Below are 23,843 nucleotides of genomic sequence, written 5' to 3'. Positions count from 1 at the left end.
TAGCAATACACTCATGTGGACTCTTACAGATTTATATTCATACGATCCTCAACGGGTTTTCCCTATAGCTCTCAAAATAATTTCTATCAGATTGTACGCCTTATAACTTAACACGTAATTGCATAGCCTTCATACATATTGAAACCATTTTTATTTTGATCCATTTCAATTTTGAAGTATGCACGCGATATGAGTAACTAGTGGAGAATTATAGCACATACCGTAATTCATATCATTGCAAATAGCCTGCATTATTCTCTTCAATTTTTATCCATCTCAAAAAAACCCCATGTATGGCAGGTGTGACCTTCCTGTGGTCACAGTTTAATCAGGCAAATATGCCAAAGAAACTGCGACCTTGTGCTTTCGCGTGAGAAACGGCCTGCCAGTCTTGTCATGCAGCTAAAATGGCATCACAGAAATATACGCCCAACATTAAAAGCTGCTTTTGCATTTTAAGGGCATGAAAGGCACACTCTCACAACTACAGGTTTGCAAAATTGTATACCTGCAATGGAAAATACTTTTATTGCATTTTTCATATTGCATAGGGCAAGGTTTTTTGTTTTAAATGCATGGCTACAGGTATATTGCGTCACTGCCTACACCATCACGGCAATGATAGCATTTTTCCCCTGAACTGTGACCACCATCCTGGATGTGCGCGTGTAGTTTCATTTGTGCTGGAAGGAAAAAAAAAAACATGAATTGTCGTCTCACATTAGTTTTGAGTTCATGTAATTTTTCTCAGTATAATTTCCATGCAAACCAAACGTTCGTAGTTAAATTCAAATTAAAATTTCTGACAGTTGGATGCTATATATTCCAAATAACATATTAAAGAAAATGTTTTTAACACAGGCTTTTGAAATTGCTGTTAGCATGATTTGGGAGCCCTGTGAAATTTTGCGGATAATATTTTGTGAGGTTAGAAATTTGTCACATTACAAAACCTGCCACATTTCCTATTTTTGCCAGGATTTTCTAGCCAAGAAAGAGAAAGCTCTTATTTCGACGGTCGCTTGTTATTGCGATCGAAACGTCGCGATTTATTATTTTTTCTATCTACGTGACTTTACCGAAATAACCTAAGAGTATGGATTCATGCAGTCACAAAAGCTTCAAATTAAGACTCTTATTTAAAGTCACGTAATAACCCCAGTGAAATTATTTCTGGTAACACCACCAGACTCCACAGTTGGGCTGGTGCATTAATCTGCTAGGAAGCTTGCAAATGTCACATACCAGGTGAGGTCGTTATCATTAGCACAAGACTCGATACACACTCTGCAGAGAAATTTAATTTTAATTCGTATAAAACAGCTGTTCTACTCACATTACGTCCAAATGCAACACAACCAGCATAGGGATCATTACATTAAAGTTAGTTAAGATGGCAGTTTAAATAATTAAATTGAATGTAGAAAATGTAAAAAATGTATGCACATGTGATCAACAAAATGTTTTACTATCTAACATTGTCAAAGAAGTATATCAATAATAAAATTTTCCAAGAATCCATGGTGATATGCGAGCAGGTTTTTGCAGTCCCTGTAATATGTAATGCCCGGCAATTTTATTGCAAAATGTTGCGAGAAAAACATGCGGATTCATGAATTTTCGCCACTTTGCTCTAAAATCCATGAAAAAATACGGATTACAGCAATGGCGTGGCAATAATCTTAAATATATTAGCATTATAGAAGTGTTTTCCATTAACCAGCCCCCAAAATTATCTGCCATAGGGGTCCATACTGAAGAATGTTACTATTGTTTAGGCTTGAATTCTAAAGTGCATTAAGGATTCTGGTCAGCGGACCAGGTCAGCACAGTTAGTCTGCCCAATGTAAACCAATTATTTTTGGATATTCATTTGTCTCTCTGCACCTCCTTGTGTCTCCACATCTCTGTCTCTTTCGGGATCTCAGAGACATAGGGAGCGACACACGTTTGAAGTGCTGCAAACACGTGTCTTACTCTCTGTGTTGGGGGCAATGTGGCGTTGTGTGGAATGGAAGGCTGAGCAGCAAAGCCATTGTTGTGCTGCTATTTTCTCTAATGCCTGTACACACCAACCTTTGCTGGCCAGCATGGTGAGCCCCGCAGCATGGACAGACCCTCATTCAAAAGTCAACTGACAAAGGGGCTTTACTGTACACACACATGTACATTAGGGCATACTGTATGTTATGTTTCAATTTAATGGTGCTTTCCTCATTTAAATATCCTGTGAGGTCATACAATGGTGCTGACATGACCTCACTAAATACAGTGAGGGAAAAAAAGTATTTGATCCCCTGCTGATTTTGTACGTTTGCCCACTGACAAAGAAATGATCAGTCTATAATTTTAATGGAAGGTTTATTTGAACAGTAAGAGACAGAATAACAACAACAAAATCCAGAAAAACGCATGTCAAAAATGTTATTAATTGATTTGCATTTTAATGAGGGAAATAAGTATTTGACCCCTCTGCAAAACATGACTTAGTACTTGGTGGCAAAACCCTTGTTGGCAATCACAGATGTCAGACGTTTCTTGTAGTTGGCCACCACGTTTGCACACATCTCAGGAGGGATTTTGTCCCACTCCTCTTTGCAGATCTTCTCCAAGTCATTAAGGTTTCGAGGCTGACGTTTGGCAACTCGAACCTTCAGCTCCCTCCACAGATTTTCTATCGGATTAAGGTCTGGAGACTGGCTAGGCCACTCCAGGACCTTAATGTGCTTCTTCTTGAGCCACTCCTTTGTTGCCTTGGCCGTGTGTTTTGGGTCATTGTCATGCTGGAATACCCATCCACGACCCATTTTCAATGCCCTGGCTGAGGGAAGGAGGTTCTCACCCAAGATTTGACGGTACATGGCCCCGTCCATCGTCCCTTTGATGCGGTGAAGTTGTCCTGTCCCCTTAGCAGAAATACACCCCCAAAGAATAATGTTTCCACCTCCATGTTTGACGGTGGTGATGGTGTTCTTGGGGTCATAGGCAGCATTCCTCCTCCTCCAAACACGGCGAGTTGAGTTGATGCCAAAGAGCTCCATTTTGGTATCATTTGACCACAACACTTTCACCCAGTTGTCCTCTGAATCATTCAGATGTTCATTGGCAAATTTCAGACGGGCATGTATATGTGCTTTCTTGAGCAGGGGAACCTTGCAGGCGCTGCAGGATTTCAGTCCTTCACGGCGTAGTGTGTTACCAATTGTTTTCTTGGTGACTATGGTCCCAGCTGCCTTGAGATCATTGACAAGATCCTCCCGTGTAGTTCTGGGCTGATTCCTCACCGTTCTCATGATCATTGCAACTCCACGAGGTGAGATCTTGCATGGAGCCCCAGGCCGAGGGAGATTGACAGTTCTTTTGTGTTTCTTCCATTTGCGAATAATCGCACCAACTGTTGTCACCTTCTCACCAAGCTGTTTCGCAATGGTCTTGTAGCCCATTCCAGCCTTGTGTAGGTCGACAATCTTGTCCCATGACATCCTTGGCGAGCTCTTTGGTCTTGGCCATAGTGGAGAGTTTGGAATCTGATTGATTGCTTCTGTGGACAGGTGTCTTTTGTACAGGTAACAAGCTGAGATTAGGAGCACTCCCTTTAAGAGTGTGCTCCTAATCTCAGCTCGTTATCTGTATAAAAGACACCTGGGAGCCAGAAATCTTTCTGATTGAGAGGGGGTCAAATACTTATTTCCCTCATTAAAATGCAAATCAATTTATAACATTTTTGACATGAGTGTTTCCGGATTTTGTTGTTGTTATTCTGTCTCTCGCTGTTCAAATAAACCTACCATTAAAATTATAGACTGATCATTTCTTTGTCAGTGGGCAAACGTACAAAATCAGCAGGGGATCAAATACTTTTTTCCCTCACTGTATGGTTATGTATTTGGACTGGGACTTCTTTCAAGTCTATTATTCAATGTAAGCTTATCATTACGTGGGTGACCTTGCCCTGTGCTGAAGTAGACCTTCTAAAACCTTCTGCTGAAGCCAGACACTCCAGAAGTCTCAGCAGACATTATTAAACTGTTATATTTTAAATGTTATGCATACATGTTTAATATACTGTAATCATGACACACCTACGTGCCCTATGCAATCTACAGAGATACATAATGCATATTGTGATGTTTCTCTAGGCATTTTTTTAAATCTGGATTTTATTGAACCGCATTGGCCGATGGGCCAACATAAGGATTGTATATTAAGCCTGTAATGCTCAGGATATCAGGTCAATAGTCAGTACAAACAAGGTAAATCGATATGCTTTGAGAAAGAAGAGCAAGATTGTCAATGTTGTGGACAATTGGCCTTCGGCTGGTGTGTTGATTAAAATGTTGCTCGTGTTTTTCTTTGTATATATTTTTTTTATTTTATATTGTCATACATACATACATGTAGTGACTAACCGGTAAAGGTATATTTTAAATTCATACACCCTCTTGAGATTATGTATACATTTTTTAACGACTAAATCTATAATTCGTGTACAGCAGTGGTGCAAGACGAGTGCAGGCTGTGCATTCCATGCAGTGCTGGAACCTCTATTATTCACGTGCCTGCAGGGCCACAGGTGTTGTCAAAAAGCGTTTATGACCGCATCGTAGGGTGCTCTCAAACAAGAAATGTACTTATCTCTACAGTGGGAGAAAAAAAAAACATCCTCGTAAAGTCTGTACAGGAATTATGTTATATATCATCTAGAATATTTAAAAAGGTGTTTAGCAAAAAAATGTAATGAACGCAATAATGTTATTACTCATTAACCAATTAGAGATTGATAACAATGTCGCTTCCTGCTGTGTTATAAGAACAGCACTCCCCTGCACCTCACCTCAAGCTATATCACTCTGCCTAATGCAAAACAATTGAGCGGAGTTCATTTCTAAATGTGGTTGATTCACGTGTGTGAATATTCCAATTATGCGGAGTGCACTTTCCATCATATTCAACTTAGTTTTATTCCGTAAGCCTATTAAATAAAGATATGTATTTCTATATATCTCTCGTGGTAATTTGTTTCGCATCTTCAGTATAGTAATGGGAGCACAAACATTTGCGGCTTGTATTGTTGAGCGCAAACGAAAGTGGAGACCTTAAGTAGGTCATAGATTCTATAGGTCAGGCACGGATGATTCTCATTGGGCTTCATGATCATAAGAGAAATGGATATTCCCCTTGAAGCATCTCACAAAGAAACATTGCTGTGAAATCAAAGCATTGTGTTGCTTTGAAGAACATGTGTATAAAGAGAAATCTCTGGGGAGACAAAACTGTCTAAATGGTCATCCTCAATTGCATCATCAGGGCACCTGGTGCGAGTGTCTATTATGGATAACAGCTCAAGACAATAGTGCTTTGTTTTAAAGCTTAGCCATATGTAATGCATCAACCTGACTCAAAGCTTTTTGATACATAACTATATATTGTACTCTTTGGCTCTTTCGGTAAAGTCATGTAGATATAAAAAATAACGAATAAATCACGACGTTTCGATAGCAACACAAGCCATCGTCTTCAGGTGAAACAATACAGCAGTCAGACTTCTGAGGAGGAAATGTAGTGAGAGAGCTACTGCATGGGCACAACCCAAGGGTAAGTGGGCGGGGCTAGGGATGGAATTTGCAAGTCAATGTAATCGCAGAGAGGATGGGGGTGGGTGACCTCGGCTAATCCGAGGAGGGGGGAGGGGGGCTGCCACAACGGGCGAGAGGGTGGGGGTGAAATTTACAGAGGGAAAAAGGTGATCTAGAGAAAAAATAAAAAATATATCCAACTTAGAAATGTAATGCAACTCAGAGAGTCGGCCAACACAACAGTTAACACTATACCTGGTCGATCAACGTCCTTCTAAAGATTGCAACATTTTGCATCCATCTTCTCTGCGATTACATTGACTTGCAAATTCCATCCCTAGCCCCGCCCACTCACCCTTGGGTTGTGCCCACCACAAACCTTATATAACCTTTGGTTTCAGTCGCTCTCTCGCTACATTTCCTCCTCAGCAGTCCGCCTGCTGTATTGTTTCACCTGAAGACGATGGCTTGTGTTGCTATTGAAACGTCATGATTTATTAGTCATTATTTCTATCTACGTGACTTTACCAAAATATCCAAAGAGTATGAATTCCTGTAGTCACGAAAGCTTCAAATCTAGATTATATACTGTACATTATACATAATGATGTACGAACAAACTACATATATGCACGGTTTAATATTTACACATGACTTTGAAAATGTGTTAATCAGGCAGTGATGCACATGCATTCCTGCACTCTTGAAAAGGTACAAGTCTCGCAAGACGTAATTTTTTTTTATTAGACACAAACAGCATTTTGGACACCTATCTGACACTTTGGGGTAAAAACGGCCATCCTTGGACGAGACCAATGATCCCATCTCCCAGCTGTTGCTCATCCCGGGACTCGGATTAATTGGGCGCCAACTGTCCTCAATCTGCTTAGCATTCAGGAATGCTTGAGGGCAGATTAGTAGTAAGACGGAAATCTATTCTGGTGGGTAGATGTAGGTGATGGTGTCACGATCCATGTCAATTCACGCAGCCTGCTAATACATGTGATTAGGGAAGGTGGCTTATGAATATACTCGTTATAACTTGTTGATCTATTCATTTAGTGCTTGCAGAGAGTTTGACCAAAATAGCTTTAAGCTAAGCTTTTTAATTGAGCATAAATCACATCGTCATCACCTATGACGACGATGATGATGGATGAAGCCCTTCCCACGCCGTTGCCATGCCACACAGTGCTGTTGCTACCACAATTCATCTCACTCTGGCACCTGAGCGGATTTCGTTGCTGCACTCCAATTGTGGTTGTCCTCTTAGGATGTATTTCCTCCTTTGGCTATCATCTCATCACCAGCCTTGTACATTCGTCATCATACTTACCTGCCCAAGCTAAAAGTCAACATGTCTCCAATTTATATTTGTTCTCTGAGCCACGTGTTCCTCTTTCTGTTTCTCAATGTTATTCCAATCATGCATCTCTCCACGCTTCTTGGGATTCTTTTTTGTTTTTTTGCATTCCCTTCGTCAGTGTCAAACATCCACGGTATGTACTGTATGTCATAGCAGCTTATATGCATTGATAGAAATGTTCTTCTTTGAGAGACCTTCACACTTTCAAGAAACAGCAACTCGAGTGCTGGAATGTATGTGGATCACTTGCTGATTGACACATTTTCAAAGGCGTATGCAAAGATGTATCCTTACATATATGTAGCTTGTTCGTACATCATTATTTATATGGCACAGTATATAGTTATATATGTAAACGCTTTGAGTGAGGTTGATGATTTACATATGGCCAAGCTTTTAAAGAATAAACTGCTTTTTGTGTTTAATTTGTTGTCCTTCCCCCACACCTCCGATTATCACGGTTTGCTGTGCACGGTGCAAAAGAAGTTCAACATACATACAAGCACAATTGTATGTTGGTTCTCATTGTCAAGTTTAGTACTCTAAACCCACTCCAACCCTCTCTTGTTCGACGCTTTATTTAGTAATTTTGACCCTGATTTGCCGTCAATAATTGCCATTGGCAGGGCCATATTTATGGATCAGCAAATGGGACATTTCTCTCGGGCCCAGAAGGGCCCACAGAAAAAAAATGTTTATTCAAAAATATGACTGTTGCTTAATATCATCATCATTTCTATACAGTATGTATTTGTATGTGGCTGTTTTAATGTAATCCTCCAGTTCTCTTTATCGGACATAGATAGACACTCCCATATTGCACCGATGTTGTATGTGTCCCTTATCCCCCATCCATGCCTTGAACACGTCCCAGTGGTAGCGAGGGTTCGGAATTCGGTGTGTGCATCTGTATGTCTGTTCAAGGCTATATGGGGGGTCTTTGTCTTGAAGTATGTGTAGGGAGAGGGGGAAAAGAGGAGAGAAGAGGCTATCTTTGCAAAAAAATCCTAACAATTTTTTTTTATTTGGCCCTGACTATAGATATGAAAAGCCGCTTTGTTTTTCAATTTGGTCGATCCAACAATTATTCTGAAATGTTATTCTAAAACTTGTGCGTTACTTTTCTTGCCAATATATATTTTTGAGCTTAATTTTGCAGTCCTCTTTGTTAAGTTATTCGATAATTTCCTGTAGTTAATTGTAATGGTTGTTATCATGACTTTTGTCAGAACATGCGAGATTGTAAATTCCTTTCTCTGCTCATGTGTATTTCTTTAACCAAACCAAATTCCAGAAAATATATGGTAAATTTGCCTGGAATAGCCTATTATGGATGGAACAGCCTTGTCGATTATGTATCCTCTTGTCTGACTCCTCTACTGATTTGTACTTAGTTACCTTCTTTGTACAGTCTCATTGTACAATAGAACCCTTTTATTGGTACCCTATTACCTGCAACGCCTGCTATCTGTGGAAACTATAGGGTTAAGGTCTGCGAAAACCCCAATTAGCCATAGGCATATTGTTCCTGTTACATGTGATAATTATTTGCGTTCTTACCCAAAGTGCATAGCAGAGTAATTTCTGTTTACCGGCATTTTTTTCACAAGTCACCCAGGAAATTAATCATATTACTCACAGGTTATCCTCACTTTTTTTTTTATTAAACATGTGTTATGATTAAATAAATGCAGGTGCAGCAATTGCTTTGATCACACACAGCACAACACAATACACACTGGCACAATTCAACTCACAGAGACACACTGATAAGGAGATACACAAATACGGAGACATGGCAGAGAGACATGGAGACACAGACATGGAGACAGACGCAGAGAAATACAAAGACACAGATAAAGAAATGGAGAGACATGGTGAAAGAGAGACGGGAAAATACTAACAGGGATAATATCAAATTGGTAGCCGAGGAATGGAATGTGTTCGAAAATATGTCCACTGAGGAGATGGAGCAATAAGATAAATTAATATGTTGGTGCTGGAATGTTGCATGTATGTATGTTGAACTTCTTTCGCACCGTATGTAGCTAACCGCGTTAATCGAAGGTGCCGTGGAAGGACAAGAAACTAAACACAAAAAGCAGTTCTAAATAAATTAGTTTTCCATTTAGATTTAAATGTGCATAGCTCCAGTGGCTTCCTCATATCGGAAGGAAGAGCGTTCCACACGGCCGCAGAAGCGCATCTGAAAGTGTGTGATGCAATGACCATCTTTGTTCGATAGTGAGCCAAAAGCCGCTGCGAGGATGATCGGAGTTCGTGTGATGGTTTGCATTACATCATCGTAAGGGGTGATGGTTGCTTGAGGAGGTCTCATCCAGCAGTAGATTGATCGTGGCTGCTGATGTTGATAAAGTAATGAGACGAACTGATGGACGGCAGCGATTGGCGGTTCCATGTCTGTTGGGTTTGATGGTGGGCAGTGGCAACAGTTATTCACTAAAATAACAAAAAACGTGAAATATTACATTCACGTCGGCATGGGCAATAGTCTATGGAGACATTCTACATGGTATGTTTTGCAAATAATAAACCATACTTGTACCTGTCTGGATGACTTTTGCGAATAATAATTTATGGAACCAAACTCTCTGGATATTTTTTCTTAAATCATTGACTTGCATTTTTGTATTGCATGGTGGGAGCATCAATGTGCTCAGTGGCAACGAGACCAGTATCAGCCCGCGCTCAGCTGTCGCATCTGGCACTGCACATGGGCCCATAAACTGGCGACTTCCCTTGTCAGTTGCAGGTTCCTTACACTTTATTATTCTGGTTTTAAACAAATGAAGAATAATCACCAGTAGATGGCACTGGTGATACCTTGGCTATGTTAGGAAAGGAACATTCCACAACACTAACCAAATATTGTTTTCACCCGAGTAACATTTGAAATTAATAACTTATTCAATTGCCTCACAAAAATATATACATGTGTATGATCCCAATTGCAAGTTAATTGGAATATCGGATGTTTCAAAAATGCCAACTATACACTTACATTTTTCTCAAAACAATTAAATAAAACATATTCACATTTCAATGACATTTGTTTTCATTACTTTCAATCGTTTAACTTTTGTCCAATGTCTTCCTCAACTTAACCGGCGAAACATATTTGTTGTGCATTATTATCACGGGTAATTTATCGAAAAATATCTCATTCTTTACTTGCAGGTCAGCCTGGGGGTTAATAAAGATGAATTATCTGCAGTGTTTGGCATTTACAAACAACCTACTCTGTAGGTACAGGTAATTAACCAAAACAGTGTGCCAGCAGAATAGTTAAAGGTCGTACCTGTGGGGAGGGGGGGGGGCGGTGGGGAAAAATGACCCCGTGCCCACACAACATGTTTACTGCAAACGATCGCATTTAATCAAATGCCCCAAAAAAGGCTGAGCAAAAGCCACAACAGTGCCCCCTGGGTTGTGTCCTGTGCGATCTGCCGCTAAGAGTATAGTGATGGTGGCATAAACACAGAGGCGCTGTGTGGGCTGGGTGCAGAGTCTCTCTCTGCAGGGACGTGTAATTAATGGCCGTGGATCACAGGGTGTAATTCCCTCGATGCGGCAGATTGATGGCACTGTCATGCAACCCGTATGGCACAATGAGCATGCGTATCCATCATTTTTGCAAAACATTATAATAAAATAATAAAAGCAATCTGTTGAGAAGTGCCAATTTAACCATTGGGGGGGGGGGGGGGGGGGTGTAAAAAAAAAATCAAATTGTATTTCTGTCTCTGACAAGAGAATACCGTTTTTCATTAATTCACATTTTTGATGATGCACACTGTGTGATACATGCCCCTGTGCGTATGTGTGGATATGCACATCAACATTTATATTAGAGAATTAAAGTATATGGAGAAAATATTAACCACCTCATATTTGCTGACAAAATAGTCCGTATAATGCCCACTGGGAATGAACTGCAGGAAACGACAGGAGAAGTTACAAAAATATGTTCCTGCATGGTGCGCTCAAAATAAATATGAACAAGAGTTATGCACAACAAGTTTCTAAACAACTGGATATATCACAACTTGAAAACACAACCCGAATCTGAAACGTGGACATGAAGAAATGAAATACAACTAACTTTGAAAAAAGTCTTGAAATTTATCATGGAGAGGTGCTGTTAAAGACAGATAAAGGAAAACGGGGATTAGAGAACATATGCAAATCATAAACATCATACAGAAAATGTCAACAAAAGTGGGCTTGGGCTGGATGTGATGCTGGAAGAGATGATAGCCAGTTTTCAAAACTAATTATGGATTGGCAGCTAAAGGAGAGAACATGTTCAGAGAATACGTACACTTCGGAGATGGATCAACGGAAATCAGCGAGATGGATTGTTAAATCGCAGGACTATGAGAGATGGCGACAGCTTGGGTGGCCTTCATCCAGCAGTGGATGGATCTTGGTTGATTGCACTGTGAATAGTTAAGACATGCGGTACACACTTTATGTTAAGTGAAATAGATTTATCATGCACTTTTTATTTAGAGAGCACATCACATCATAAAGCTTGGAATATGTAGTATTAAGTGTCTATTCAGAGTAAGACGTCAATGTGTCTTTATGTTAAAATTGGCACTGTGCAGGCCTGAGGCAGAAATGGAAATTCCACTTATTCTCTGATGGGGGAAATAATTATGTAAAGACATGCACAGAGCTTAAGCAAGCTATACAAATAGCTTCATCGATATGGATACTTTTATAATTGTTGAGTAAAATGTTTTCCCAACAAACTTCACCATAGGAAGAAAAAAAACCACAAGCATAAATCTGTTAAGTCAATATTTTATGATAAATAGATCAATCAGGCATATCGCGCAATGCACATGCTCTGCCATTAAATTAATATATGTGTATGCAATATTGTGCAAGTTGTGTATATGTGCTGTATGCAATGTTTTGTGAGGTTGAACTGTCATGATTTTGTGGAGGGAGAAACGTTGGTTTCAGTCCAGCTCGCACACGTCCGTTATAATTGGCACTTGTAGCCAACATGTGACTCCTCTAGGTCATCTCAGCCTAAATAAGTACCAGACACAGTGCCTGAGCACCCGCACCTGGGAATATGTTTTTTTAGGAATGTGTGCCTGCCGACCCAATTTCATACAAACGGCACTGGCCTTAAAAGCTTCCGAATGAACGGAATGAAGATGTGGTATTTTAGAGTATGCTTAATATGTATACATATCAAGGCCGTAATTATAATATATATTGGGGGGGGGACACATCCCCCCCCCAATATATTGCTATAAAATAGATTTCTGTTTATGTGATTGTGGTTATGGTTGTACTTGATTAATCCCTAATCTCTGCTATTACATACAATGAAACAAGAAAAGGTAAAAAAGAAAAAAACAGCAATGTAATACAATACACTATTTGACATTATTGTAAAAAAAGTCCATCCTATGAGTTAATAAATTTTTTTTATATTTTAGCCAGGAAATGGTAGGAAATTCGTTTTCAAATTGAGATTTTTTTTCCGGGGGAGAACCCCCAGACCCCCTGGAACATTTGGTCCCCCCCCAATGTTGACTCCTTGGCTACGGCCTTGATACATATGTAGTGGTAGACTTCACTCTGACAACTTTGTTCTTTTCTCCGACACCACTTTATTTACAACTCGCCGCATTCTGTCGATAACTCCACAGTTCCTCTGATTGCCACGGCTCGCTCGCCGCACTCTGCCCATCTCGCTCGCTCCGCTTCCTCCCCTGTCTTTCTCTATCTCCCTCCGTCTCTCGCTGTCTCTGTTTCTCTCCATCTCTCGCTGTCTACGTCCCTCTTCGTCTCTCTACGTCTCACTCTGGTGATCTCTCCCCGTTTCTCTCTGTCTCACTCGCCGCCTCTGTCTCTCTCCGCCTCATTCCATCTATCTCTCCCCGTCTCCGATCCCTCTGTACTCTCTCTCCGTCTCTGTCTCTCCCTGTCTCACCCCACTTATCTCCCTCTGTCTCTCTGTTTCACTCGCCGTCCCTGTCTCTCTCTGTCTTGCTCCGTCTATCTCTCCCTGTCTCTCTCTGTGTCTCCGCTTCCCTCTGTACTCTCTCTGTATCTCTGTCGCTCTCTGCTTGTCTCTCTCCACTGCTAGCTGCTTCGTCTCCTATGTCTTCTCCCCGTTCTCTCCCACCTGCGTCGTTCCAGCCCCTTCTGTCTTCCCGTCTTTCCCTTATATCCCCGGTCTCATTACTCACCAATTAATTAGCCACGTGCCCCCGACGCCCCGCGTCCTCCTGCACCTGTTGCCTGCCTCCTCTATTCCCAGACATTCTGGCGCCACCTTGCCCTTGACAACAACTCCAGCCAATCGCAGCCATCCATCGCTCCCCAGCTTAATTGGCCCATCATTACCTCATCATTTCCCGCCGCCGCACCTGGCCAGCCCGACATGACACCACTGTCCATCACTCGCGTGTCTGTACCATTTTCCCCTGTATGCGTATGTTACTCCACTACATCACCCCCCACCTCCCCCGCCGTGATGAAAGAATTAGCCGTCCCGGTTACAACAACAATCCGACATTCGAACAGTGGTGAGCAACAATAACATCCCACAACAACTAACAACAATGGCATCGCTTAATGACATGTGTACAGCAGTCGTACGAGGCGTATTTTCAACGGAAAGTCCTTCCATGGGAGTGGGTTCCAGCGGCCGGCCCATTATCCCTGAATGGGTCAACATGGGACAAGGGCGGGGAACGCTCCCTCGTTAACCCGGGGCTGCGTCCTGTCTTCGACGCGTGCCCTTCCTCGTCACAGCGATCATCCGCCGGCATGATCGCACCCCGCTCCTGTGCGTCCCGGGCCGTCTCCTGAGGTCGCGGCTGGCCAGCCGGTTTCCGGTCAGGAAAACTGCCAGAACCCTTCCTCCGAGTTAATAGTGGCGGTCCTGCAGGCACACGGGAGGCAGACTGCTGAGGCGTGTTCACATGCGACCGTACCACAGGTTCGGACACATCCAACACAGGCCGCTCTGGGATGGGAGATGACGCGTCGTAGGGCAGTCTAAATTTCTTAAGGCGAGACGGATGAACATGCCATGTGCGGTGACCAAAGCGAATCCGTACACTCTGGTCCCGATGAGATTCCACAATCTCGACGGGACCCTGCCAGGGCCGATGGAACTTTGGAGACGTTCCCAATGGCACCATGGGGCAATGCAACCAAGCCTTATCCCCCACACGCCAGGGCTCCCGAGGAGGCTGTGTACCATGCATCCGTTCATTGGCGGCTTGCCGCCTTGCGGTGTTACCCAACGAGGCCTCCCTAGCCTCCTTCAGACGGTCCAATGCCACCCGCATGGGAGCAGGCACCGTTGACGACTTCCCTTGCGTCTGTATGCCCAATCTGACCAGGGCCGGGGCCTCTGGTTCCTGACCGTACATTAAATAGAAGGGCGAGTTCCCCGTCAAGGCATATGGGGCCAGCCTGTAAGTGGCCAAGGTTGCCGGAACGTAAAGGTCCCAATCATTTTGCGCAGAGTTGACCTGTTGGCATAGCATAGATGTTAGCATCCTATGCAGGCGTTCGACCATCCCGTCGGCTTTCGGGTGGTACCGGGACGTCCGAATCTTTTTAGTCCCCAGCGAATCACACACCTCTTTAATTAACCGGAATGAGAAATTTCTGCCTTGATTGGTGAGCAGGTGCTCCGGGGCACCTTTATCAAGGACGTATCCTTGCAGGAAAGCTTCTGTGATCGACCCCGCAGATTGGTCCACCAGTGGCCACGCCATAGGCCAGCGAGTAAGGTACTCGACGCCCATGAGCAAGTACTTGTGCCCCCTGGGGTGATGGGAAATGGACCCAATATATCTAGGGCAACAATTTCGTTGACACAGGAAACCCATATTGATTGCAACGGTACGCGATAGGGTTGCGCCGGTGCTTTTCGCCGTGCGCATTCGTGGCACGACTTAATAAATCGTTGTACATCGTTATGCATGCCCGGCCAGTAAAACTCCTTTCCCAAGGTCAGCGCGTTTTTTCTTTCACCCAAATGCATCAGTTTCTCGTGTGTATTGTGAATGAGCTTCCCTCACAACTGCAACGGAACAACAATACAGAATTTTTGCAATTCGACGTCCCAGCGCACGAGGAGACCGTCGACAAGCCGCAGGAAGGGGCGATCCTCTGATCCCCTTGAACGAGAGGCCCGAAGCCTCATCCTGGCCAGGGAGGAATCCTCCGCCTGTAGGCGTTTCCAATGAGCCAGCGTCAACCCCAATATGCCGGACCCCTCAGCGGGAACCCTTTCAGCTTGAACTGAATCGGCCGCGGCGACCATAGCAGGAACGTTCTGCAGCGGTGGACCGCAACACAGCGAGCCCTCCACACACCAACATGAACCTGTTGGCTGCGGCAACTGCGACAAAGTGTTGGCGTTGACATGACGCGTCTCTTTTCTATGTTGAATCGTAAAGGAATACCCCTGCAGGATTTCGAGCCAACGGGCCATTGGCCCGAAGGCTGGTCAACCCGCAAGGAGTATTGCAGAACCGCGTGGTCAGTGCGGATAAAAAATTCCCTGCCATACAAGTAGGGTCGGTACAGCCGAACAAAGTGCACGATGGCCAGCAGTTCCCTGCGCGTCACACAATATTTTTGCTCAGCCGGAGACAACACGCGGCTGCCGTACGCCACAACTCTCTCAACACCGTCAACATTTTGCGACAAGACGGCGCCTATGCCCGTGTCACTGGCACCCGTGTCAAGAATAAACATTTTCGTGAAATCCGGATATCCAAGCGGTGGCGCGTACGCCAAAGTGCCCCGAAGTGTCTCAAACGAACGCTGTTCCTCGTAACCCCCTGAGAAACTTACCCTTACCGGTCAATGTGTGCAGCGGCCTCGCAATTGTGGCAAAATCTTTAACAAATCATCGGTAATACGACGCGAAGCCCACGAAGCTACGCACTTCCGATACCAAATTTTGATTTAAAGCTTTCTTGACTGCAGTAATTCATATTCTTAGTTTTTTCGGTAAAGTCACGTTGAAGAGAAACAACAAAATAATAAAATATATATAAAACAATAAAAAAATTCTCACGACGTTTCGACCATAACTCAAACGGTCATCTTCAGGTGTGTTGGTTTGCATAAATTTATTTTTAAACGGCGCATTTATTTATTTAGATGGACTAGTCCTGGGTAAACTGCCAAATCGCTGCGCGTGACGCTAACGTTTTTTATAAATAAATAAATGCGCCGTTTAAAAATACATTTATGCAAACCAACACACCTGAAGATGACCGTTTGAGTTATGGTCGAAACGTCGTGAGAATTTTTATTGTTTTATATATATTTTATTATTTTGTTGTTTCTCTTCAACGTGACTTTACCGAAAAAACTAAGATTATAATAATAATAATACTTCCGATACCGTTTTTGGCACGGGCCACGTGGGTACGCAGCTCGTTTTGTCCGGATCGGTGGTGACCCCTGACGCGCTAACGTGACCCAAATATTTAACAGACGTTCTCAGCAAATGGCACTTTTGGGGCTTAAATTTTAAGTTAGCGTGCCACACTCGGCCAAAGACGGCACGCAACCGCTGCAAATGCTCGTCAAAATCTTTACTGAAAACAATGATGTCATCAATATATATCAAGCACAACTCCCACTGCAATCCGGACAGCATGAGTTCCATCAGGCGTTGGAAGGTGGCCAGCACAGAGTGGAGCCCCATCGGGAGCACGTTAAATTGGAACAATCCCTGCGGTGTTCGGAAAACTGTCTTTGGGTTAGACTCCTCGTCCAAGGGCAACTGCCAAAAGCCCGACAACAGGTCGAGGGTCGAGAAAAATTTTGCGCCGGACAGGGCGTCTAACGAATAATCGATGCGTGTGAGCGGGTATGCATCTGCAACGGAAATCTTGAGTTTTCGATAGTCGACACAAAATCGCATGGACCCATCACGTTTCTTAACCAGTACAATGGGAGCCCCCCACGGGCTGGAGGAAGGAGAAACGAACTCTTGTTCCAACATCTCATCCACGGTTTGCCGAATACAATCCTTTTCCAGCGGACTCATGCGATGGGTATTTAAGCGAATCGAGGGTGCATCCCGAGTGTCTATGTGATGCAGCAACAGGGACGTATGACCAACGTCATATTTGCCCGAACTGAAAACATCCCTGAACTCCAAAAGCAGCCCATGCAGATGCGTCCGCTGCACAGGCGTCAGTTCGGGGTTCTGCATGTACAGATCCCGCAACCAGTCCGGGTCATCGTCACTCGACGTCAATGCATCCCCCTCTCCCACTGCCAAACACACCTCCCCCTCCGAACCTGGCGCTGCCATCGCATGCGCTAGCGTGGTACCCTCCTGAATGACAATGGGCTCGTGCCCCGCATTGACAATTTGTATAAAGGGGTCGCAATTCACCGGTACCATCGTTAAAGCCCCGACCAAGGTGGGCGTGCGTGACACCATGTTGGAGGGTGTCAGCAATATGCCCCCCCTTGGATCGTCTAAGGGCAAGCTTTTTTTGAAGCACAGCGGCACGAGCATATGTGTGGCAGGCGGAACACACATGGTGCGGCTAACCACGACCTGCACCACGGCATTCGCCACAGTGAATTTAGATGGTGTACTCAAAAATTTAAGACATTTCCCAGACGGAAATTTCAAACAACCCCTCTCTATGGAGATCTTGAGCGGCATCCTCTGCAAAAAAATCCGTATCCAGCAAACACGGCATCGCCAAGGCCGTGGAAACCAAAATATATCCCGTTACGCACACCTCCCCAATCTGGATTGTCGCAACCATACGGCCCAAAATCCCGAGGCTACCCCCGTTTGCCGCTATGCACGGCCCGTCAACTGGTTCTAGGGCCTGGGGTGAGGTTTGCAACGAACGAAAGGTCTGTAAGGAGATAAGGGTATCGACAATGACCCTGACCATCACCCCTTGAACAAGCGCCATCACGTCCGACGAGCCTGGCGCGGCACCCAAAACGCGATGCACCAATGTGCCCCACACAACCTGCCTGTGCGAAGCGTATGAATGAGTGGTTATCGGGTGCGATGGCGTGGATGGGTGATGTGGGAAAAGCGGCCGTGTATTGAATGCATCGCGATTTGCCTGGGAACCTTGGAGCAGGGGAAATCCTTGGTTGTAGTTGGTCGGCACCCTTGGAAGACTGCCTCTGTGCCACCAGCAGTCGCGGGCGAGGTGTCCTCTCCGTCCGCACTCGTAGCACGCCCGCTGCGCGCCACCTCCGTACACCGTGGGGCAACGAGGCATGCCCGCAGGTGGCAATCCGGCCGCCGCTGCAGCCGGCGGCGTCTCGTCCAGCTCCACTGCGCACCCGGACACGGTGGCGCTCACCATCAGAGGCTGTGCTCCCGCCACCGTTGGTTCGTCGTGGAGGTCCAGGTTGACTTGAATGTTCCTAGCGATTTGTAGAGATGACATGTCGTCGTCGTTGTTGCTGTCGGGCAACGAAAGGACGACGCATAGATCCTTTGCCAACAGTAATAGCTTCTCCTGGAGCAGAGTGTCCAGGGCCTCCTGGTCCATCGCCGGGTAGGCTGCCTGTCCGAGGGCCAACGCTGCAGAACGCGAGGGGAGATTCCGTGCCCTCCCGCTTCCTTTGCTGGAATCTAATTTGGCGACCGATCGCGGCTCGTACACGACCTGCATCGCTGCGAACGCCCCCGCCAGCATCGACCGGACGGCGGCCGGAATCCCGTTGAACATCGCCAGCAAGTCGTCGTCGAGGGCAGTCGGCAGGGCCCGCAGCGCATCACTCTCAGTCCATTCGAGTGATTGATACGCTGCTCGGAACTGTCGCGTAAATGCCGTCCAATCGCCAACCTTGGCCTCGAAGCAGTGGATGTGAAGCAGCCTTTTCGAACCCGAGGGTGGTGCCCCATTGGCATCCGATTCCGCTGGCAGCGCTGCGGAGGATGCGGCTCCATCGTCGGCGCGTTCTAGCGGTGCGGGAACAGCTGCAGGATGGCTTGACACCGTCAGCAGCGCCCGATCCGTCGCCATAAAGCGGTCGAACGCCTCCGTCAGCGTTGCCAGCCTGGCCTCCCACTGGGCCATGAGGACTCTCCATTCACCAGCCGGCCCCGGGGTCTCGGCCCCGCTCAGTCCGTCCTCCCGCCCTGCAGACACCTGGTCGACCAGGTCTCCCGGGGGAGTAACACCTTCTTGGCCGGACGGGGGAATCACGTCGACATCGTTGCTGTCGTCGGACGAGTCCGTTGGCACGTTCTTCCTCTTGGCCGATTTCTTTGACATGTCGGCGTGGCTCCGTAGTCACCTCTGACATCAAATGTAGTGGTAGAGTTCACTCGGACAACTTTGTTCTTTTCTCCGACACCACTTTATTTACAACTCTCCGCATTCCGTCGATAACTCCACCGTTCCTCCGATTGCCACGGCTCGCTCGCCGCGCTCTGCCCGTCTCGCTCGCTCTGCTTCCTCCCCTGTCTTTCTCTGTCTCCCTCCGTCGCTCGCTGCCTCTGTCCCTCTCTCCGTCTCTCGCTGTCTCTATCTCTCTCTCTCCCCGTCGCTCGCTGTCTCTGTCTCTCTCCATCTCTCGCTGTCTCCGTCCCTCTCTGTCTCTTTACGTCTCACTCTGGTTATCTCTCCCTGTCTCTCTCCGTCACTCGCTGTCTCTGGCTCTCTCTCCATCACTCGCTGTCTCTGTCTCTCTACGTCTCACTCTGGTTATCTCTCCCTGTCTCTCTCTGGCTCACTCACCGCCTCTGTCTCTCTCCGCCTCACTCCGTCTATCTCTCCCTGTCTCTCCCTGTCTCCGCTTCCCTCTGTACTCTCTCTCCGTCTCTCTGTCTCACTCCGTCTATCTCCCCCTGTCTCTCTGTCTCCGCTTCCCTCTGTACTCTCTCTCCGTCTCTCTGTCTCTCCCTGTCTCACCCCGCTTATCTCCCTCTGTCTCTCTCTGTCTCACTCACCGTCCCTGTCTCTGTCTTGCTCCGTCTATGTCTCCCTGTCTCTCTCTGTGTCTCCGCTTCCGTCTGTACTCTCTCTCTGTATCTCTGTGCTCTCTGCTTGTCTCTGCTCATCTCTGCTTGTCTCTGCTTGTCTCTCTCCACTGCTAGCTGCTTCGTCTCCTATGTCTTCTCCCCATTCTCTCCCACTCTGTCTTCCTGTCTCCCCCTTATATCCCCGGTCTCATTACTCACCAATTAATTAGCCACGTGCCCCCGACGCCCCGCGTCCTCCTGCACCTGTTGCCTGCCTCCTCTATTCCCAGACATTCTGGCGCCACCTTGCCCTTGACAACAACCCCAGCCAATCACAGCCATCCATCGCTCACCAGCTTAATTGGCCCATCATTACCTCACCATTTCCCGCCGCCGCACCTGGCCGGCCCGAATTGATCCCACTGTCCATCACTTGCGCGTCTGTACCATTTTCCCCTGTATGCGCGTGTTACTCCACTACACATATATTATCATGGGATGTGGTGGGACATTGGTTAGACCACTGCACGACGCACCCGGTGACCTGAGTTTGCTTCTCAGCCATGGCTAGCAACAGTGCTTTCTGAATCAATCCAGGGCCCTTCTATTCACCACCCTGAACTAACCAATCTGGTGAGGGATAGTAACTAAACCCATGACCTATACAGTGTTTGGAGGTTTTAATCCAGAATGGAGTGACAAAGAGTTGTAAATTACGTATAGAAAATGTAACATTGTGCACATATGTAATGGATAACGTGCACAAGGTTATGTATACAAGGTTATATATGTGCACAGTGGAGTACATACATTAATACAGGGATAGTAACTGAATAAATGTGTAAGTTGAAATTTCCAAGCGTTCTTTTACGTGTCATTACGTGTTTTGTATGTACGTGTCAATCAATAACCTTGCAAACGAGATGTTCGAGCGGTTTTTCCATTTGGATGTTATTTTAATTAACAAAAGAAGCTTACACGCACGCGCGTGTATCATGCAGACGAGGTAACATAATTGCCCGTGGAGTGGTCCCCCCCCCCCCTTGGCGCTGTGGCACGGGCTGCGCCCAAAAATCCCACGTCCATGCAGGAATCACACGCCAGATGGGCTTTTGCAGTGGCCCCCCGTGTGGCCTGGCCTCGCTGTTACCGCACTTACAAGGAGGAGCCTCGCAGCGTTACCGGGGGGCACCGTCTGTCCCCAGTGCCGCATGAGCCAAAGCGTCGAGTGCTGCTCCAGCAACCGCTCACTTTGGGGAGATTTATATTGTCGGCCCGAGTAGCACAGCATGTTCTCCTCTTGAAACTTTCAATTAAAACTGCCAGCGGTATATTTTGCACTTCCACGCTTTGCGACGTACAGCTATGGCGTGGCCTACTTTTTTATGCCGATAATTCAGTGGCGTGCGTGTATCCTGACCTCCGTACTTAACCTGTGTGTGCAATAAGTAATTCCTATCAATTTAATTCCAGGCACGCGTGCCATTGTACAAAATGTTGATTTGACTTGCAATATTTTAGTGTCAAATGTGGGACAGGTACAAAAACATGCATGATATATACACGCATGCATGTGCATATGTGAGAAAAATATCCCCGTATAGCTTTTAGGAAGCACCTATCAAGACACCACATTACACGAGGGGGTGGGTTGGATAATGCCATGCCAGGATGCAGTTGTTAATATTTACAAAACGCATCAGGTACCTTTTTAAAGGCTAAGTCAACCTAGGAGAGGCACAGGACCAATTAAAATATTCACCACTGTTATCGGGCGTGAGCGGGAATTGAACTCGGGTCGCTGGGTTTGTACAGCAAGTCCTAACCACTGTACTACCACTCACTACGCTACACAGCCAAATACAAAGATCCCCCGTACAGCCTTAACAGACTGTTGGGGCAATTGAAGCAATTGGCGGGACCCCGGGGTCCCATCACTGCCCCGGGGTGGGAAAAACCGCGTAGCGACACAAGTCTTGCCTTACCGACAACAACAAAACTAGTGTCAATCGATTGGCCTCGTCGAGAGCTACTCGGGGCACTAAGTTTCGTAAAAAGTTGAAAAATTACATAAACACGTTAAATTCACTGCCTGGGGGGCGGGCTCGCCTTGGCAAAGAAGCTGAGGATCGACGGCTGACCGGAGGGCGTCGTCGCCGCGCGCCACTGCGGCGGACGCCCCCCGGGGCTTGCGTTTGGCCGGTAGGGTGGCGCCCATCGTGTCGATCGCCGCCTGCTGCCGGCGCTTGTTGGCACGAGTCTGGGCGGGCAGCGCATTGCTGTCGGGGTCACGTAGTGGGTGGACTGAACAACAATAATAATTATTGACCTGATTTTTGCGGGAGTCCGCCAAATGATTCAATTGCCGTGAGCGAGCTCCTATGATGGCCGGCGCAGCACACGAGAGGTTGGATGTCCAATACCACGACCGGCCGCCTCTGTCTCCCCAGTGATGATATTTACACATCTCATCAGATATTTATTTGAGGCTAAGTCGACCTAGGGGGAAGCCCACGACCTGTTCAGATAATCGTCACTGGTTTTGGCCATGAGCAGGAATCGAACTCGAGTCGCCGTCACGTTGCACAGCATGCTAAACGCTACACTACCGCTCGCCCACACATTTACACACACTTCACTTTAAAAATGTCCCAACATACAATAGAAATGGGAAATCTCATTTGGGCATTGTGAATTGGTGCAACATGAACTGCACTGATAATAAACAAACTGCAGTGTGGAAGCTGCTGTTGCTGTGTTTTCTTGCGCAACGCAATGTTTCACAGCTCTGTGGCTGCAGGGAAACGTGAATGAGGTTGACGTGAGCCTAGGTGCATGCCTTTCATTATCCGGCAGTGGCACCCCCGATACAGACCGTTTCTTCTTGCCATGCTTTTTGCCAAGACACATTTGAGGAACATCCTTAATGTTGAAATTTTGTTCTTGAAATTTCTCTTGGGTGAGCATGAAAATGAATCGTGTTAAGCATCATCGTTGGAACGTCAATGGCTCTTGATGATGTTGTCCAGCTATCACAAATGATCTGCTCAATTGACACTGTGCCCGTTGAATGTCTCCGCACATTGTCAGCCTGCTGGCCCAACCTATCACATCGGTAAACACCCCTCGTCTTCCGGTCCTATGGAACCCTAGTCTTTGAGCAGATCCTCTTTAAACAAACCGCTTTCGTGCTCGTTTGCACCAGCACCGCACATATGCAAATTGCTGCCTTTAGGGTATTACAGTGATAATGGCATACTGATGCACGCAAATTTACAAATGCAGTAAAATTATAGCACTACCGCCATATTCATATATAAGCATAATTGCTTACATACTCGTTGTTTATGTAGCGATAATTAGACAGAAATTACAGAAAGGTCATACGTGTACTTGCGTGTCTGTGTTCCCTATTTTGAAGGCTCTCTCTCCACCTCCCTATGCACTGAACTGACCTTAATCGAGTACTTGTTATTAAATGGCACAAGTCGGTAAATCTGTTCAGTCCACTGCATGCACAATATTGTCTTCAACTGCATGCTTACCTTTTCTTGCCGACTTGCAAACCTAGCCTGTAATCCCTGGTATTTTATGGTATGGCGGAGGGTTTTTTTTACGTAAAATTTTATTTCAACATCGAAAGACGGATGTCTGTTTTGGTGTGCATTTACACTTAGGCCATCGGTGAAGCCGTTAGCCTTCTCAAACTACTAGCAATGCACAGACGCTGTTGATTTTAAAAGACAGGTCAGTACAGCTGGTTTGTCATATACAATGAACGAAGTCAAAAGTTAAACACCAGGATGGAACTCATCCCTGTTGGTAACCCTTAGCTAGCAGTGGACATTCCACATTTCTATGACAGTGTCAGTAGATCCATATGGCAACCACTGCTGACTTCCTACGAATT

The 23,843-nt window shown here is 45.8% G+C and overlaps 1 protein-coding gene across 1 annotated transcript; it reads right to left on the bottom strand.

The window, feature by feature from the left end:
* Positions 1 to 10,687: 10,687 nt before the first annotated feature.
* On the bottom strand, positions 10,688 to 20,101 carry LOC142907102 (uncharacterized). The gene is made up of 2 exons (XM_076056178.1): positions 18,086 to 20,101; positions 10,688 to 13,879 (listed from the first exon to the last, which is right to left on the bottom strand). The coding sequence occupies exons 1-2, from the start codon at positions 19,242 to 19,244 to the stop codon at positions 13,605 to 13,607; spliced, it is 1,434 nt and encodes a 477-aa protein (XP_075912293.1). The 5' UTR covers positions 19,245 to 20,101; the 3' UTR covers positions 10,688 to 13,604.
* Positions 20,102 to 23,843: the final 3,742 nt, after the last annotated feature.

The sequence above is a fragment of the Petromyzon marinus genome, chromosome 4 (assembly GCF_048934315.1).
Source record: "Petromyzon marinus isolate PM22_M1 ecotype Great Lakes invasive population chromosome 4, UKy_Petmar_22M1.pri1.0, whole genome shotgun sequence".
NCBI lineage: Eukaryota > Metazoa > Chordata > Hyperoartia > Petromyzontiformes > Petromyzontidae > Petromyzon > Petromyzon marinus.
Note: the sequence above shows the minus strand (reverse complement) of the source record. Positions and strands in the feature narration are given on the sequence as shown.

Bases quoted from the DNA above. Each gene is read 5' to 3' on its own strand.
- LOC142907102 (XM_076056178.1), bottom strand. From the start codon at position 19,244: ATGTCAAAGAAATCGGCCAAGAGGAAGAACGTGCCAACGGACTCGTCC. The intron at 13,880-18,085 runs GTTCCCAGGCAA...GTGTGCCTGCAG, and splicing joins AGGATTTCCCCTGCTCCAAG to GACCGCCACTATTAACTCGG.